This window comes from Rosa chinensis, chromosome 1 (assembly GCF_002994745.2).
Source record: "Rosa chinensis cultivar Old Blush chromosome 1, RchiOBHm-V2, whole genome shotgun sequence".
Taxonomy (NCBI): Eukaryota; Viridiplantae; Streptophyta; class Magnoliopsida; order Rosales; family Rosaceae; genus Rosa; species Rosa chinensis.
Window position 1 is genome coordinate 65004519 of NC_037088.1, and position 16539 is coordinate 65021057.

At 39.5% G+C, this 16539-nt stretch overlaps 4 protein-coding genes and 1 pseudogene across 4 annotated transcripts; 2 read left to right on the plus strand and 3 right to left on the minus strand.

Moving 5' to 3' along the window:
* Positions 1–277: 277 nt before the first annotated feature.
* Positions 278–1571, plus strand: LOC112181861 (protein SAR DEFICIENT 4). The gene has a single exon (XM_024320264.2). It carries the CDS (start codon positions 322–324, stop codon positions 1321–1323), a length of 1002 nt encoding a protein of 333 aa, XP_024176032.1. The 5' UTR covers positions 278–321; the 3' UTR covers positions 1324–1571.
* A 290-nt stretch (positions 1572–1861) lies between these two features.
* On the minus strand, positions 1862–5870 carry LOC112181848 (uncharacterized protein At3g49140). The gene is made up of 11 exons (XM_024320249.2): positions 5685–5870; positions 5510–5591; positions 5156–5381; positions 4946–5048; positions 4770–4843; positions 4480–4635; positions 4263–4394; positions 3676–4014; positions 3216–3368; positions 2747–2842; positions 1862–2169 (listed from the first exon to the last, which is right to left on the minus strand). The coding sequence occupies exons 1-11, from the start codon at positions 5761–5763 to the stop codon at positions 2080–2082; spliced, it is 1530 nt and encodes a 509-aa protein (XP_024176017.1). The 5' UTR covers positions 5764–5870; the 3' UTR covers positions 1862–2079.
* Positions 5871–6523: 653 nt separating this feature from the next.
* Positions 6524–8284, plus strand: LOC112181884 (pentatricopeptide repeat-containing protein At4g21190). Its single transcript, XM_040512664.1, has 5 exons — positions 6524–6681; positions 6807–6905; positions 6988–7131; positions 7220–7432; positions 7654–8284. The coding sequence occupies exons 1-5, from the start codon at positions 6598–6600 to the stop codon at positions 8038–8040; spliced, it is 927 nt and encodes a 308-aa protein (XP_040368598.1). The 5' UTR covers positions 6524–6597; the 3' UTR covers positions 8041–8284.
* Positions 8285–8405: 121 nt separating this feature from the next.
* LOC112181894 lies at positions 8406–9826 on the minus strand (annotated as a pseudogene).
* Positions 9827–11193: 1367 nt separating this feature from the next.
* Positions 11194–16455, minus strand: LOC112181871 (dnaJ protein ERDJ2A). The gene is made up of 11 exons (XM_024320272.2): positions 16326–16455; positions 15492–15719; positions 15284–15379; positions 14963–15083; positions 14738–14844; positions 14401–14615; positions 14069–14246; positions 13866–13985; positions 13625–13711; positions 12524–12634; positions 11194–12246 (listed from the first exon to the last, which is right to left on the minus strand). The coding sequence occupies exons 2-11, from the start codon at positions 15675–15677 to the stop codon at positions 11416–11418; spliced, it is 2052 nt and encodes a 683-aa protein (XP_024176040.1). The 5' UTR covers positions 15678–15719; positions 16326–16455; the 3' UTR covers positions 11194–11415.
* Between the last annotated feature and the right edge of the window lie 84 nt (positions 16456–16539).

Genomic DNA, 16539 nt, shown 5'->3' on the forward strand with positions numbered 1-16539 from the left:
TTGGAACAGAAAATACGAGGGATTAAGGAGATCAAACCCAGAAGCAAGCTTCAAAACTGTTGGAATATCCTCACATTGTGGTTAAATAGCATCCGTCAAAAAATTTGCTTCATCAAACACGTAATTAAAGAAAATTACTTCAAAACAACTTGTTAATACTTCTAATATCATGAATCAAGGACCTGACATTTACCTTGACCAAAAAAAAAAAAAATCTAAATTTTGTTGGATAATATTATATAAAAGCAGAAAAGTGGAAAATCTTATTTGACTTACTTCTCAGTCTTGGTCCTCACTCATCTCTCTCCCAAGCTCCTAACAATGGCTTCTTCTTCTTCATCCACAACCACCAAACCAATCCCAGTCTTCATCACCACCGATTCCTTACACTCAATCCTCTCTCACCAAACCCTAATCGACCACTTCCACTCTTCCCTCCCCACCGTCTCCTCCTCCCTCTGCTCCCCAATCCGCCAAAGCTACGCCGTTTCGCCCACCTCCTCCCTCCTCCTCATGCCCTCCTGGTCCTCTTCCCCCTCCCTCCCCTACCTCGGAGTCAAGCTCGTCACCTACTTCCCCCTCAACTCCGCCGTCAACTTGCCCGGAATCCACGGCAGCTACGTCCTCTTCAGCTCCACCTCCGGCCAAACCCTGGCCACCATGGACGGCACTGCTCTCACTCTCTACCGCACCGCCTGCGTCTCCGGCTTGGCTTCCAGAATTCTCTCCAGAAACGACAGTGAGGTTTTGGTCATGATCGGAGCCGGTGCTCTGGCGCCGCATTTGATCAGGGCGCATCTTGCGGCGAGGCCTGGCTTGAAGAGAGTGATCATATGGAACAGGACGGAGGTGAAGGCGAGAGCATTGGCGGAGGAGATGAGGGGAAGCGTGGGAGGTGATGGGGTTGAGTTTGAGAGCAATGGGAGCTTGGATGAGGCGGTGGCGATGGGGGACATTGTGAGCTGCGCCACGAATTCGGAGGTGGCGCTGGTGAAGGGGGAGAGGCTGAAGGTGGGAGCTCATTTGGACTTGGTTGGATCGTTCCAGCATTCGATGAAGGAGTGTGATGATGAGGCCATAAGGAGGGGGAGGGTGTTTGTGGACAATGAGGCGGCGCTGGTGGAGGCTGGGGAGTTGGTTGGAGCTTTCGAGAGAGGTGTGATCGGGAAGGAGGAGGTGTGTGGGATGCTGGTGGAGTTGATCGGAGGAGAGAAGGCTGGGAGGAGAAGTTCCGAGGAGATTACCGTGTTCAAGTCAGTAGGATCTGCAGTTGTGGACATTCTTGCTGCACAGCTGGTGTATGAAACTTACATGAAGCAGTGAGATTGGTCCACTGATGCTGAGATTTGCGAATTGTATACATTCAGATCATGTTTTGTGTAAGAGAGCCGAATTCGTGAATAAAATGCCTGTTTGTAGTTTTAGATCGGGAAACTGCAATACAGAATCGATGTTCATGACAGGGAAACTTAGCATTAAGCTTCTATTATGAGCTAAGCAGTATGTAACATTATCAAATGTATTACAGTACAATCTTCTTTTGGAAAGAGTAATGTAAAATGAATAAAAATGAATGAGAGACCCTGAACAGCCCCAAAAGAATATATTCTACCTGAGCTTATAATCCAGTTGATACAATGAATGGGATGGGGGTAAAAACTAGTGCATAAAAAAAGATGCAGTACATGGCTGATGAAACTGATAAGCTGTTTGGTAATTTTCAGGCCTAATCTAGTTGAGAACAATGCACTATGTTCAGCTAAATCAGAGCTATTCAACTTCATAGTTTACTTCTGCTTTGACTAGGCAGCAAAAAGGGCAAGAATTAGAAAAAAGAATGTGTATGGTCAAGACCCCAAAAAGCATTGAAACAATGAATTTTCATTATCAGGAACACAAGTAAATGATACATGACCCGATTGACTAAAAAAATGTAAAAGTACACAACTTGTGGACTGTGCATGCATGAAACTTTTTGGGGCTCCTTCCAACTGTTGTATCCAATTCTGTTCCGAAGATTCAACCAGCTAGAAGCAAACCATAATATGGTACCTGCGATTCTGTTAGCATTGCTAAATTTTAACTTTGCTTTACTTTCTGTGGCGTGTGCTGTGTCCTCGGGAATAGCAGATCATTAAGTTGTCTCTCAGCACTATACTCAGAAGTGGCCTGATAAGACACAGTATACGGGGCAATCAAAGGCAATGTCACTTTGTAACTTCGGTAAAATAGGCATATTATACTCAGAAGTGGCAGATGGGGCAATCAAAGGCAATGTTACTTTGTAACTTAGGCAAAATAGGCATATTATACTCAGAAGTGGCAGATGGGGCAATCAAAGGCACAATACACGTTATATTTCATAGATGCTTCCCAAAAAGACTAATATATTAAGGAATGTGCAACCATATTTTGTTTCTGCTTCAGAGATGGTTCAATAGTAAATGACTATTCCCGAGTTATAAAAAACGTGCTAGACTATTTCATAAGTTAGGTGTTGGACTTGACACTAGAATTAGTGAACATTTTCAACTATTTCTCTCCACAAGGCAAACTATGAACCTTAGACATCTTTCTCAAGGGAGGTATAGCAAGTTGCAAAGAGGTACAAGTATAACCACTGCTCTATGCACAGCAGCTCAGTGTTATTAGATAATTCATGGATGGAAGATATAGAAGACTCAAAATACAAGATGAAATGTACAAACATTAAAGACTGATTATGGCTTTCAGATAATTAGCATACCCGTGCATTTAGTGCAAACCGCAACGTCTGAACTTGTGTTCCTGAGCAAACCCTCAAGTCAAATCCAAGAGAATCTACAGTGGTAAGTACTACCTCCTGCAAATAAATAAATTTGAGACCTATTATCTACAAGGCTTCAACTTTAATTGATAGCTTTCAGAAGATTGTGATGATAATGAAATATAAGACTCAGAAAGAGGGTGTTAAATATGTCTTCATATATCAACAGCACTCAGCCCTTTCACTTTACATGTAAAATTTCAGGACCAAATATGTTATCAAATGCTTCAAAATGGCACACAATTGTAGTATCATCAAATGGCAAAAACAAAAAAGTGAGATGAAGAAAAACTAACAACTTTTTTCTTTTCTGGATTGGGCGGTGGTGATAAACAAAAATTTAACCAAGATCTATAGCCACATTTCTGAATAAATTTGAAAGCTTAACTAGCAAGTTTAAATATGTTACCTCAACTTGAATACCCTTTAGTCTCCAACAAAGGGACTTGAGAGCTTGTGTGGTCTTTTCTCCACCTGCTTTCAGACGAGATATAATTTTACCGGCTGAGTGTGCAATGGCATCGGGCTGAGCTTTTACGAAGTCTTCTACTTCAACAACACTCTGGAGAATTAGACAGAATAGATTACATCAGTAATACTGCAGTGCATCCAGATGTCCAATTATTGTTGAGGGAAAGCACATTCTAAAGTTCACCAATAAATGAGGTCTATTCTAACATAATCCGGCCATATTGGGGTATGACTCAAAAGAAAAATCCATATTTCTCATATTTAATGGATCATGCAGGGGATAAAAACTGAAATGTACCGAAACCTTAACCATTCAGCATATGAGAAATTATACAATTCAAAGATACAGCATATGAGAAATTATACAATTCAAAGATACCTAAAATCATTACACACACCTGATGTCCATGTGATGAAAACAACTGAATCTTAACAATCTCCAGTTTGTAAAAAGTAGTCCCATTCTTTGGTATTTCACCCTTCTCATTGTCTGATTCCTCCGCTCGGATTGGACTGCCCTTAAAAGATCCTGATTCATGGCCATTGATCTTATCAGGCTCTTCTAAATCATCTTCTACAGTTCTCCCAACTTGTTTTTCATCATCATTGGGCTCATGATCCGACATATGCTTTTTTATGACCGTATGTTCTTCAATATATGCAGGTCTTAGAAGCCCCTGAATTGCCAAACTAGCTGGAGCCTGCTCTGCCCAATCTATAGGATCATCTGAAGCAACCTAAAAATTAAAAACAGAAACAGAAAATTCTAAGTTCACCACAGACCATGGCCTGAAAAAAGTTTAAATTAGATGCTTTAAATAAAAACATGTTCTACAATTATGCATTTAAGGAAGAATATTTAAATGTTTTAGTTGCAATATAGTATAAAATGACGGAATTTTTTGTCATGTATCTTCAACCGCCCATGATTACTTCTCCTACACTACTTCATGGCAGAGTCACAATATTTACAGTGGACAGTTACCTCAGTCAGCTTCTTAGCAAAATACATTGGGTGAGAATAACGCATAGTCTCCAGCTTTGCCCAGTCTCCAAGAGTCTCGTCATCTTCATCGTCATCTTCTTCATCTTCGTCATCAAGAACGGAAACCCAATCCTAAACAAGAATCTATTAAACCATTAGAAATGGTGACAACTTCATGCACGCTCCAGATTGGTAGAAACAAAAACAGAAAACAAACCGAATCATCGTCACCATCTTCATCGTCGTCGTCGTCCTCATCACTGCCATCTTCACCTTCACTATATTCACCTTCAATCTCATCAATTCCAAAATCAATTTCTGGTACTTCCATCTCATTGATCATTTCCATAGTATCTAAGCCAATAATAACTTGCTGCATCATATAACGCACAACAAAAAGGCCATAAGAATAACATTAGAGCAAAAAGGTTTGCAAAACCGGAATCTTTGCTATGGTTTAACAACAAGTAATCATGATATGAAAATGTGTTCACGAAAGCTGCATACCACAAAGTTATTCTCTGAAGTTATAGATTGCATAGACGCATTGTCTTCACCATCCTTTACTTGAAAGTATATATCTGTAACATGCCAGAGCTTATAAGAACTTCACTAAAGTAAACACTAAGAAACAAAGGTTGACAAGTCCAATGTATGATGAGAAACTCATACACTTGACTTACTTCCATGTTCATCAGTTACATAAGGCAAATCAGGACACATAATATTTTCATGAACCTCATCATTAATCAGACTCGAAAACATGAGCGTCGCTTTGCTATTAACCTGCACACAACACACCATGCACATCACTAACAATGCAGAACTACTAGCGCGCTAACCACTTAAAACAAGTACTTTCCTGCATTCATAGGGTACATACAATGCAGTACCTCAATAATGGTCCTAGCAGATTCTGCAGATGTAAGTCTTGCAGCTCCAACATTATCCAATGTCGCTTCAGCAATATCCTCAAACGGATGGTACTGCGGCCTCCCATTCGGCTTCACAGGCTCCGAACCAGGCCCTAACTGCTCCGTGGCAGCTCGAATCCCATTCTTTACACAATTGCTCCTTTTCGCAACCGAATCATAATGCTTTGATCTCCGAATCCTACCCCTGCAAGTAAGCCTCAAACTCTCAGCATCCATATCAATAGTCTTCACTTCCAAAACCATAACATTTCAAATTCGATTATTCACCGAAACAAAAGCTCAACTAACTACAATCAAAATCAGCCGGCTTACCAGCCGCCGGAGTACGCAAGCCGGCAAGAGGTGACGTGGACTGCTCCGGTCAGCTCCTCCGAGCTCCACCGTGGACGAAAACCTAAAACAACCAATCAAAGAAACCATATAAGGCAATTTTTTTTTTCCAGCTGAGCTGAGGTGAGCTGGGAGTAAGGGGAGGAAGTTAATTTACAAGGGACGGCGGTGGAGGAGCAGACATTGGCGGCGGCGGAGTTGAATCGTACGGCCATGGCTGACTCGATCATCATCATCGTTTTCTTTTTCTCTTGAATTAATGGAAGTGTTGAAAATCCAAAGGAATATCTCTTTCAGTTTGGTTTTTGAGAGGATGAGGATTGAGGTACTCTTTTTTAGTTTTGGTACTTTGAAGATGCCAAGTTGGGGGGGGGGGGGGGGGGGGGGGGGCTGGGATCTCCTGCGGGCGCAAATAAAAACAGCCTCTCTACAGTATTTACTCAAACAAGTGTCATGGATCGGATTTCGGATAAGTGACTATCGGACGGATTTGGATTGAAAATTTGATTTGTTAACTTAGTATCAGTTTGGATTAACAAAACCGTTTATTTAACGGATCAAAGTCATCAAACACAAACTTAATCCAAACTATTAATGATTCGTTTTTATCATTTTTTTTTGTAAGTACAATATTTTATTATTTTACGTACTGTTTTAAAGAGTATTAACTCAACACTCGTAACTTTTGCTTCAATGTTTTCTTGAAGTTGTTTGGAGTGTCAAGATAAAAAAGTTAATATTATTATTTAAAAATTAAGAATATTCATTATAATAAACCGCGGACTAGTACACCGAATATCGGTTAATCAGTCGGATAAAGATTTAAGTTGAGCTACTAACGATCTTTTGATTTTTTGAGTTCATATCCGGTCGTGTTAAATATTTATATACACTAAGCAGATTTAAATTTAGGTTGATAAGCTCCAAACACGGTTCATTTTTATGGGTTTAATTGAGCGGTCAAAACTCTAAGCCAAAACGCACCGTTTTAAGAGGGAGTAATATATCTGAGGCTCCGGTCTGAGCCATTCAATCTATTCTTTTCTGGGAATTTCAAATGCTGTCTTAGTATGCTTACCTTGACGTACTCACTGCCGGTCTTTACTCGGCGGCTGGAATTTACCGGAATCTCCCACAGTAGAACCAGTGTAGTGGTAAGCTTCAGAAACAATAGGCCCTTTTTCTTTTTTTTTCTTTTTTTTGTAATTTGCAGCATTCTGAGAGAATTATACATGTGAAAGATTATCACTTTGTTGTTAAATTTTGCTTCTTTTTTCAGGTATGTGGATTAAAGGGTCCAAGACCCAGATACCCAAGAGTCTGGAAAGCCAATAAGAAGATAGGGACCATTTCCAAATCACTCAAGCTTGTTGAGTGTGTAAGTTTCTCTTATTTTATTACTACACCCCTTTTGCATATATATGTGTTGTAGTGTTGAAAGTAGTAATCTTTTTTTGTAGGTTAAGGGTTTGTCAAATGTGAAAGAGGAGGTTTATGGGGCACTTGATTCTTTCATTGCTTGGGAATTGGAATTCCCTTTGATTACAGTGAAGAAGGCATTGAAGACTCTTGAGAATCAGAAAGACTGGAAAAGGATAATTCAGGTCTTTTTCTCCTTCTTTATGTGCTTAGAATCACGAATTTGTGATCATAGTAGTTAATTTCTCAGAAACTAGTAGCTTTGGGTTTTAGGTATCAAAATGGATGCTGAGCAAAGGTCAAGGAAGAACAATGGGGACCTATTTCACATTGTTGAATGCTTTTGCGGCGGATGGGAGACTTGAAGAAGCTGAAGAGCTTTGGACAAAGCTGTTCTCGCAGTACTTGGATAGCATGCCTCGAACGTTCTTTGACAAAATGATTTCGATTTACTATGAGAAGGGCTTGCATGACAAGATGTTTGAGGTACTATAGTGCTAATGCTTTGTAAAGTACAATTGGTCAATTGAAATTTGGAAACATAGTAATGCAGATTCCTGAAAATTATTGGATTTTGATTGTGAAGGGATTTTATTCACGTTTGCCTTAATGTTGAATTTCATGGTATCACTAGTTTGCATATTGAAGACTTTGAATTCGATGCATTAATTTTAGTTTAACTTCTTGGAAACTTTCGCTTGCTGTAGATATTTGCTGACATGGAGGAGCTTGGTATCAAACCAAATATGTCGATTGTTGACAAGGTTGGAGATGTCTTTCAGAAGCTGGGTATGATGGACAAATACGCTAAATTGAAGAAGAAATATCCACCGCCAAAATGGGAAATTCGGTACATCAAAGGAAAACGTGTTAGAATTCAAGCAAACAAGCGAAGCAATCTTGATGGTGATGACAAAATGCTAAATGAGGAGAAGGAAACAATCCAAAGCTCAAATGAAGTGTTAAATGCTGACTCAAATCCATATGAACAGATTGTTGAAGCTGAGGAAGTGGACCAGAACTCATCCAATTTACTTGAGGAAGCTGGTACAAATGTAGATGAACTCAGGGTTGAATCTAAAACCTCTTCTTGACCAGTCGGATGCATCAGAGGTTACGATATGCCATACCTTCTTATCATATGGGATGAGAAAGGTGCTCAAGGCAAAGGAAGACGTTCAGAAAGTGATATTGAGAATCATAACATTGTGCTGTCTAGGAGAAAAATTGTTGTATCCAACTAGTTTCTAAGATCTTCGCAGCCATACAAGTTTAGAAGAAGCTGTCTGTCTGGAAGATCCAATTGATCTGGTAAGTTGACAACATAATCATACCACAGCCACTCATAGTTCCAATGCTTAAAAGTAAATTTTGTTCCATGAAAAAGGTTAATTCCACAAATGACACCATCACGTTTCAGTATCAAAGCACATGCTGTGGTAGCTGTTTCAATTCTTTCGATAGAACCCTCACATGTTATTTGTTTTGGTCCTCCTCATCTTCGTTCTCTTGTATTTGTCTTTTGATCACAACCTATCCAAGAGTCGCACAAGCAGTAACATGTCAAATTGTAATCTCCCTGCACTAGGCCCCGTGACTTGCCTGTTACCAGTCTAGACCTCCTTTCACCTTCTCAACTACTTCTTTGACTGCAGCACTAATTTCCTCCCTAGTTGCTCCTGAACCCTTTAATATATCATTAACTACATTTGCACCGGTGGTAATACCCTCAGCTTGGTCCATGAAATTTACCTTCTGCCAAAGCCAAATGTCATTGGAGGCGCTGTCTGCAAGCAAAAACCAGAAATTTTCTTCCTTGTGAAACAGAAAGAAGGGGGCGTGAGGAAGGGCACCGATTAGGCCATTATCTCATTTTAGTGCATGTCACTGAAGCTTGAAATATGACAATGTGACTCTCTTGTATATCCTCTTTGCCTTCAGTCTCGCATTTAACTTCTATTGATATTGAAGGCATTCTTGTCAATACCATCTCAACATCTTGTACTTGAGTGGCAGAGAACCCAGCAGTTTGAGAAAGTAAGTCAGCACGGTCTTCCAGCTCCTGAAACATTCTAACCTACAAATAAAAAAAGAATATAAGTAAAGCCAAGGTCAAAAGAGAAAAAGGCAAGTTATGAATTGGACCCTTTTCAATAAAAACTATCAGGAGTAGCAATGCAGCACTTCCAGCTCTAGAAACATGATCCCAAATAACACTATTTACCTTCGGGGCTAGCTTCTCCATAACAGCGCACCTCACTAAAATGTGGTAGCTGCAGAAAGGGCGCACTGCCTTCCCTGGATCCTCCAGTAACTTTGCTTTTGCCAAGAGGAACTGCCTGCATTGTTGGCCATCAAACAGACACAAAATTTGAAAAATTAGTGCACATCTGTAAAAGGTACAATTGATGAGTTTCTTTAGCTTTACACGTAAAAGAGGGATATTGAATGATCAGGGCCATCACCTGAATGATACACTGAGAAAGTTCCACCACCCCAATTGCTGCACTCAGCCATCCCTGCCCCTCAGCATTGCGTGGAACAAGTGTCATCTGTATATAGAAAAGCACAAGTAAAACTAGCATAAAGCGGTTTCCAATTTTTAGTTAAACAATGCAGACTGAAGGGAAGTCCAAAACTTTTCAGCGGCAAAATCACTGCTTCCGAAGCTTCTAATCTAAGACATGAAATGAAGAAATCAGCCTTCATCAATTCTTTGAGGAGGCGGGGAGCATGTTCCAGAACACGTCTTAAATCACCTTGCAGAGATGGAGATAAAGATCCCGACGCACGAGTTAATTGTGCTTGAATCAACAATTCTGCCTGCACAGAAAGTGGCACAAAGATAAACATGTGTAATTGCCAAAGATCAGGACACATTTAAAGGTAATATATATAGCCTTCCTTGGAGCATTACCTATATGAGGGCGGGATGCTGCTTCCAAATATTTTCCTGCTCCAGCTTGATGTTCTTATGGTGCCGATTCAGTTCACTCCTGAGTAGCATAAAAAGAGGGGTTCATTGTCGGTTCCACGAATGGAATTTTCATATACTCAGCAGCCTTTATGAAGACAGCAATCACTTCGCTGTGTAGTCAAGCCAATGATAATTTTAAAAGAGACTACAACATAATGCAAGTAACACCAGATACATTAAAACATGCAAACTGGAAATGGGAATGTAGGAACCATCTCCAACAATTCAGCTACTCAGTTCATCGTAATTGATTGTCAGAGAAGAGCTAATAGGTGAATATATGTTCTGAATAAATCGAGTACCTTGGAGCCAGACAATGCTTCATAGAGGACAATGTTTGATGCATAACATAATTGACTGTATGTTTTGATGACGTTGAGAGATATACAACAGCCATCACCAATGGCAAGCAGAGACCGAAAGATGCCAGGAAGATCATTTTTTCGCCTTTTTTTTGGTGAAAAGGAACATAGGAAGAGCTATACCAAATTCAGACCCCTGTTGAAGTAAAGTATCATCATCTGTTTCAAACTATGATTGTGACATAACATTGACGCTGAAATATTGAAAAGAATTGCACATTACTATGAAATTTGGAATTCATAGTTAGATATGATGATTTAAAAAAGTGATTAGTGGCCGAAATTTTGGCTGCAATTAATGGATACTCGCTTGCTTAAACATCGACTTGAGGCACTTTTCTAAAAGAGAACAATCGGAGCACTGGCAATGGATGCTCTTTGTTTTCTTCAATGCAGCAGCACTATAGCTTTGACATTGTATAAGGCACTAGAGGCAGTAGGATTAGTGTTAAACTGGAAGCCATGGCGATTATCCCATGATGACCTTCTAACTGGAAGTCTCTAACCAATTGGTTAGTTGGGGTTTAGTATATCTTTCGATACAAAAATGTATTATTCGAATTTGGACAATATTTTGGAAAATTATGAATCTTACTTCCACAACACAGCTCATTATCATTTTTTTTTTTTTTTGGATGATGTCTCATTATCATTTAAGTTAGCCCGAGTAGTATGGAAGAGCAGAGAACTAAATTAGAATTAGGTGTGTTAAAATACGATCACCTACGATGTAACCCAAAAAATGCATACCCTATCGTCGAGTGTCGACTTCAGTTGTTTATGTCTAGGGTATAACATACTCGTATTGCATTAATATGTTCATTAGATTTTAGGTATTTGAGTTTGTTCAGTTAGACTACATCCCTACTTCTAATGCGTATAAATAACTTTTGTTCCAAGAAAGGAGATCAATAACAAAATGTCTAAATATTTTTTAAAAACTGAAGTTCAATGGGTTTGGAAACCCACGTATTTGGTATCGAAACTACTAAAACCTGCCAAAATCAGGGATGGGAACATATGGTAACACGGTAACTATCATTGTGGTGGGTGGTTGTTTCAATTCTTTCACCGAATAAAAGATAGATGAACAAAGAAAACAGAAATGCTAAGTAAAGCTTTTATGTGTTTTAGTCCTCCTCTGAACCTGAACCTTCTGTGCCTTGTGTATGAGCGTTGCCATTTGCAGCAGGGCCTTTCTGTTTTGTATCCTGTTGTTCATCTGCCTCATCTTCGCTGTACTCACTCTCATAATCCTCATCATATTCCTCGTCATCAACATCTTCCTCCTCTTCAATCCCGTCCTCTGTAATCGGTCCATCTTCGGCCACAAAACCGCCACGTGTACCAGCTCGGGTACGCTTCAAAACCTTTACCTTCAAGTTTGTCCTTCTATCACAACCAAGCCAAGAGTCGCACAGACAGTAACAAGTCAAATTGTAATTCCCCTCTGCTGGGGCAGGTAACTTGCCCGTTACCAATCTAGATCCACTCTTCACCTTGTCAACTGCTTCTTTGATAGCAGCACTAATCTCCTTCATGTTTGCTCCTGAACCCTCCTTTGTCTCCTCAATTGCCTTGGAAGCAGCAGTAATTGCTGCAGCTTCCTCCATGAAATTTACCTTCTGCCAGAACCACACATTATTGGAGACACTATCTGCAAGCAAAAACCAGAAATTTTCCTCCTTGCGAAACGGGAAGTAGGGGGCATGGGGAAGGGCACCAATCAGGCCGTTATCGCGCTGTAGTGTCACCCAAGCATGAACAGTGACAATGTCACCCTCTTGTATACCGTCTTCACCTTCAGTCTCACACTTAACGTCAAGCGATATGGATGGCATTGCTGCTAAAACCATTTCAACATCTTCTACTTCAGCAGCCGAGAAACCAGCAACTTGAGAAAGCAACTCAGCACGCTCTTGCATAGACACATCCCGAAGCTCCTGAAACACTCTCAGCTTCTACAAATGAAAGACAAAAATTATTAGGCAAAGTTTAAAATTAAAAAAAATACTAATTGATTAGATCAACTTGTGCAAACTTTCTGCTCACTTAGTCTCAAAAAGAGGATTCACAGAACCTTTTTTTATTCATAAGTAATAGAATTAGAAATACAGCACTACCAGCTACAGCTATGAAGAAATAGAACCTTTTAGCCATATGTAAGATACAGATAAAAGTTTCCAGCATGACATGGAAAAAAGGTCCAAGGTCCAAACTCCAAAGTAAGACTATTACCTTCCGGGCTATCTTTTTTACAACAGCCTCACTGAAATGTGGCAGCTGCAGAAAGGGGGCAATGCCTTCACTTGATCCTCCAATAGCCTTCCTTGCACTTAGTGGAACAGCCTGCATTATATAGGCCATTAGAATAAGACTCTAAATTAGTCATATTTGTACAAGCTAAGGGGATGTGTCTTTGTAGCTATGTGCTTACTACATAAAATTGCCATTTCTTTGACAGAAGAAAGAAAAAGGATTCTAATATTTTCAAAGTCAAACCAAAGAAATCAGAACAAAAGTAATTTAACTTGGTGTATGTTCAACAACTCTTAATCAATATAGAAGTTCTTTTTTCTTTTCTTTTTGGGTCTGATATTATGGTCAAATCACATGCCATAATCTGGTAATCCATAAATTGGCCTTTACTTGATACTTAGGACATTACTGTTCAAAAGCATAAGCATGGGTCTAAAATATCTGCAGCATAGATAATCCTCTCACCGACATACAGATGGGGGGTGAAGTAACTTCTTTCCTACACATTATTTCCCGGTACAATATAGCACACATTGATCCAATAGAAATTTCGGAGAAATTATACAACGTTTCAATCAATATTTGGCTGAAAGGAAGTTGAAGAGCCTGAACTCTGGAGACATAGAAACACCAAAACCCAAGCTATGAGTCTACCTCTAGCAAATCAAACACTCACCTATGCAACCCACTAGGGGTTGTAAGTGGGCTCACATCTATGCCCATATCTATATCAATATATACACATTCAAGCATACAATTTGGACCATTCACATTATATTGCTTAGTCTTGGCACGCTATTGTTTTCGATGTAGACAGACGCTCTTATATATATATATTTTTTTACTTCATAAAAACCTTTTCCGGATGATGCATGTACTCCAATATTCAAAGTTTTATTAAATTTGTGCATGGATCGACATTGAAATTGGTCAATATATCCTAATTGCGTGTCCACACAGAGAGATAGAGAGTACTGATAATTAGTTGCCTATGTAAATTTATTACATAAAAGAGGAAGTCAATGGTCAGTATATCCATGAGATCTACATGGTTAACAAAAGTGGATGATGAACAATCACCTGAATTATGCACTGAGAAAGTTCAACTACCCCAATTGCAGGCCTCAGCCATCCCTGCCCCTGAGCATTGCGTGGAACCAGTGCCATCTGTATAAAGTAAAGCATAAGTGAAACTGGCCTAACATGGCACCAAATGTGAGTTTTCCAACACAGGCTTATGGGAAATCACAAATTTAGACCTCCAAACGGACTTCTATAAGAGGCTGCTAATGAAATGCAAGACAAGAAATGAAGAGACCACCTTCATCAATTCTTCAAGGAGGCGAGGAGCAAGTTCCAGAACATGTTTAAAATCACCTTGCAGAGATGGAGATAAAGATGCTGTCTCACGAGTTAACTGCGCTTGAATCAACAGTTCAGTCTGCATGGAAAGCGGCATAAAGATAAGCATAAATGATGATTAGGACACATGGCAATAAAGTTACGTCTCAGAGCACAAAATACCTTTACAAGGGCTGGATACTGCTTCCAAAATTTTGCCTGCTCTTGCTTGATGTTCTTAAGGTCCAAATTCAGTTCACTCCTAACTAGCATAAAAAGCTTCTGGAGGGGATCGTTGTCAGTTCTACGAACTGGAATTTCAGTGTACTCGGCAGCCTTTATGAAGACGTCCATTACTTTGCTGTATATTCAAGTTATCTCATAAGATCAATGAAATTATAAAAAAAGACCAAAGCAGCTACACCGAATCCATTAAAATAAGAAAGAAACTAGAACATCATTGACTCTTAATTTGCTTTTGTTGGTGGACATTTATTAGTGAATGAATTGAGTACCTGGGAGCCAGAGAAGGCTTCATAGAGTGATAGTAAGTGTACAACGTCTGGTGCATGACATAGTTGCCAGTATATTTTGCCGACCTTGAGAGATATACAACAGCAATTACCAAGGGCAAGAGAATACAAACACCAACGATCCCAAGCAAGAGTATACCACCATTTTTTTGGGTGTCTAGTAGGAATTGAGGAAGAGCTATGCCCATTTCAAACCCCTATTTAAGTCAAAGCATCATGTTCAGTTTCAAACATGATAATTCTATTTGATATAAAATTTACAAGGAAATATTGAAAAGCAAGCAGCTATCTGTTTTCCGAGAAATGAGCTGCACATTACCTGTCTGCCATCTGGATGGCCATACTTTTCATAATTTTCACGAGATACTGGATCTGTCAGAGCCTGATAAGCCTTAGCTATTTTCTCCACAAAGTACTTGTTGGCCTCTAAAGAAAGGGAAAAAATAAAAGGTTTAGTACATGTAGTATCCTGAAAGTCCCCATTCTTCCTTCTATTTTGCAGCACGATAAGCATGCATAAATTGAGAAGCAACACAACTCTAACCTGGATCTGGATTTTTATCTGGATGGTATAGTATAGAAAGTCTCCTGTACGCCTTCTTTATTTCAGAATCTGGAGCTCCAGGTTCCAGACCAAGAATATGGAATGGGTCGAAAACTTGATTCTGGATGAATATAAAAGATGAAAAGATATCCCAAATGAAATTCTAACTTCAAGATACTAAGTATAAGGATACACTTTTCGATATCTAATATGAAGTCTCAATTAACCAACTCAATAGCATTGAAATGTAAAGACACTGACAAAAAGACCACATATAAGCATGCCTTTGATTAATGCTTCAAGTTCAATCAAAATGTTTACCTCTGCGCTCTGAGTTTTGATGTAATAAACCAGGACTACCATGACAACCCAAAGCAGTACTATTGTCAAGTTACTACATGTTGAGAAGTTTGAAATCTGCAAAAAACAATCATCACCACGTCGAATTAGACACAATTAAATGTTTTAAAACAAAGACTGGAATTCAGTTAAATAAAGAATTGATCCAAAGAAGAAAGAAGGAACTTACCCGCTTGAACAATGACCTGCGGTACTTTCCTGAACGGGAGCAGTCACTGCACTTACAATGGATGCTCTTTGTTTCCTTTGACGCAGCACGACACAACTTTGTTATCGTGTAAGGCACTACAGCCAGTGCCATTATGGTCAAGATAAAAATTGGAAACAACGCATTATTCTCCTCCGAAGCAGCCATGGCAACTTTCTTCCTACAGCCCCTCGGATACCGATCCTATCCCTGCAGAATCAATTGCAGTTAATCATCACAATCACAAAACAGCACACAAAGTGGCATCATTAGCCAGAGAATGACGTAAAAATGTGAAATCTACTCTACAACACAGCCAAAACAGCATTTAACTAATTTCACCTCCTCCACAGAGCTAAAAAAAAAAAAATCAATGTCAAAATCAGGCCATTCAGAAATTCGAGCCGAATCAAATCCTAATCTAATCCACCTCTTCAACAATTTCGAAACACAAACAGCAATCGAAGCTCGAATATTACACCAAATAATAATATAAACAACAACAACAACAAAACGTGGATTCCGAAGTTGATCAAGTCAATGACTACTGATACAAAAATGGAGGCGGTCAGCTCACCACAGCCAATTCAACACTGACAGCTAAAACAGCCCTAAATACACACAAAAAATTGCCGAACCGATTCGAAATCCATCAAATCATAAACTAAAAAGGCATGCATACCAATTCAGGCACAGAAATGAAGAAGAACTAGTTCTATTCTAGCTCATTCCGACTCGAACTAAACAAATTGATTAGAGCTTGGATTTGAATTTAGATATAATCAAAGAGAAATAGAGGAAGATTATATATATTGCCTGGGAGTCGTGAAAACTCAGAGGTCGCGATCTGATTCTGAGGCTCTCTGTGTCCGTACGATGGCGAGAGAGAGAGAGAGGGGATGGAGAAGACGCTCAGATGGGGAAGGAGGTGCTTGTTTTGGGTTTTATTTTGGTTTGGGATCCAATTCGGCGTGACCCGAACGACGTGTCCTGTGGGACGAGTGGTGGAAAGCCCAGTGTGATATTAGGC

What these genes read in the sequence shown, in the direction of transcription:
- LOC112181884 (XM_040512664.1), top strand. Translation starts at nt 6,598, where the DNA reads ATGCTTACCTTGACGTACTCACTGCCGGTCTTTACTCGGCGGCTGGAA. An exon ending in ACTGGAAAAGGATAATTCAG is followed by an intron (nt 7,132 to 7,219) that starts GTCTTTTTCTCC and finishes TTTGGGTTTTAG; the next exon opens with GTATCAAAATGGATGCTGAG. An exon ending in TGCATGACAAGATGTTTGAG is followed by an intron (nt 7,433 to 7,653) that starts GTACTATAGTGC and finishes CGCTTGCTGTAG; the next exon opens with ATATTTGCTGACATGGAGGA.
- LOC112181848 (XM_024320249.2), bottom strand. Translation starts at nt 5,763, where the DNA reads ATGATGATGATCGAGTCAGCCATGGCCGTACGATTCAACTCCGCCGCC. An exon ending in CTTCAGAGAATAACTTTGTG is followed by an intron (nt 4,636 to 4,769) that starts GTATGCAGCTTT and finishes TATATGATGCAG; the next exon opens with CAAGTTATTATTGGCTTAGA. An exon ending in TAAAGGGTATTCAAGTTGAG is followed by an intron (nt 2,843 to 3,215) that starts GTAACATATTTA and finishes ATTTATTTGCAG; the next exon opens with GAGGTAGTACTTACCACTGT.
- LOC112181861 (XM_024320264.2), top strand. Translation starts at nt 322, where the DNA reads ATGGCTTCTTCTTCTTCATCCACAACCACCAAACCAATCCCAGTCTTC.
- LOC112181871 (XM_024320272.2), bottom strand. Translation starts at nt 15,677, where the DNA reads ATGGCTGCTTCGGAGGAGAATAATGCGTTGTTTCCAATTTTTATCTTG. An exon ending in GCAGGTCATTGTTCAAGCGG is followed by an intron (nt 15,380 to 15,491) that starts GTAAGTTCCTTC and finishes TGTTTTTTGCAG; the next exon opens with ATTTCAAACTTCTCAACATG. An exon ending in AGATAAAAATCCAGATCCAG is followed by an intron (nt 14,845 to 14,962) that starts GTTAGAGTTGTG and finishes CCCTTTCTTTAG; the next exon opens with AGGCCAACAAGTACTTTGTG.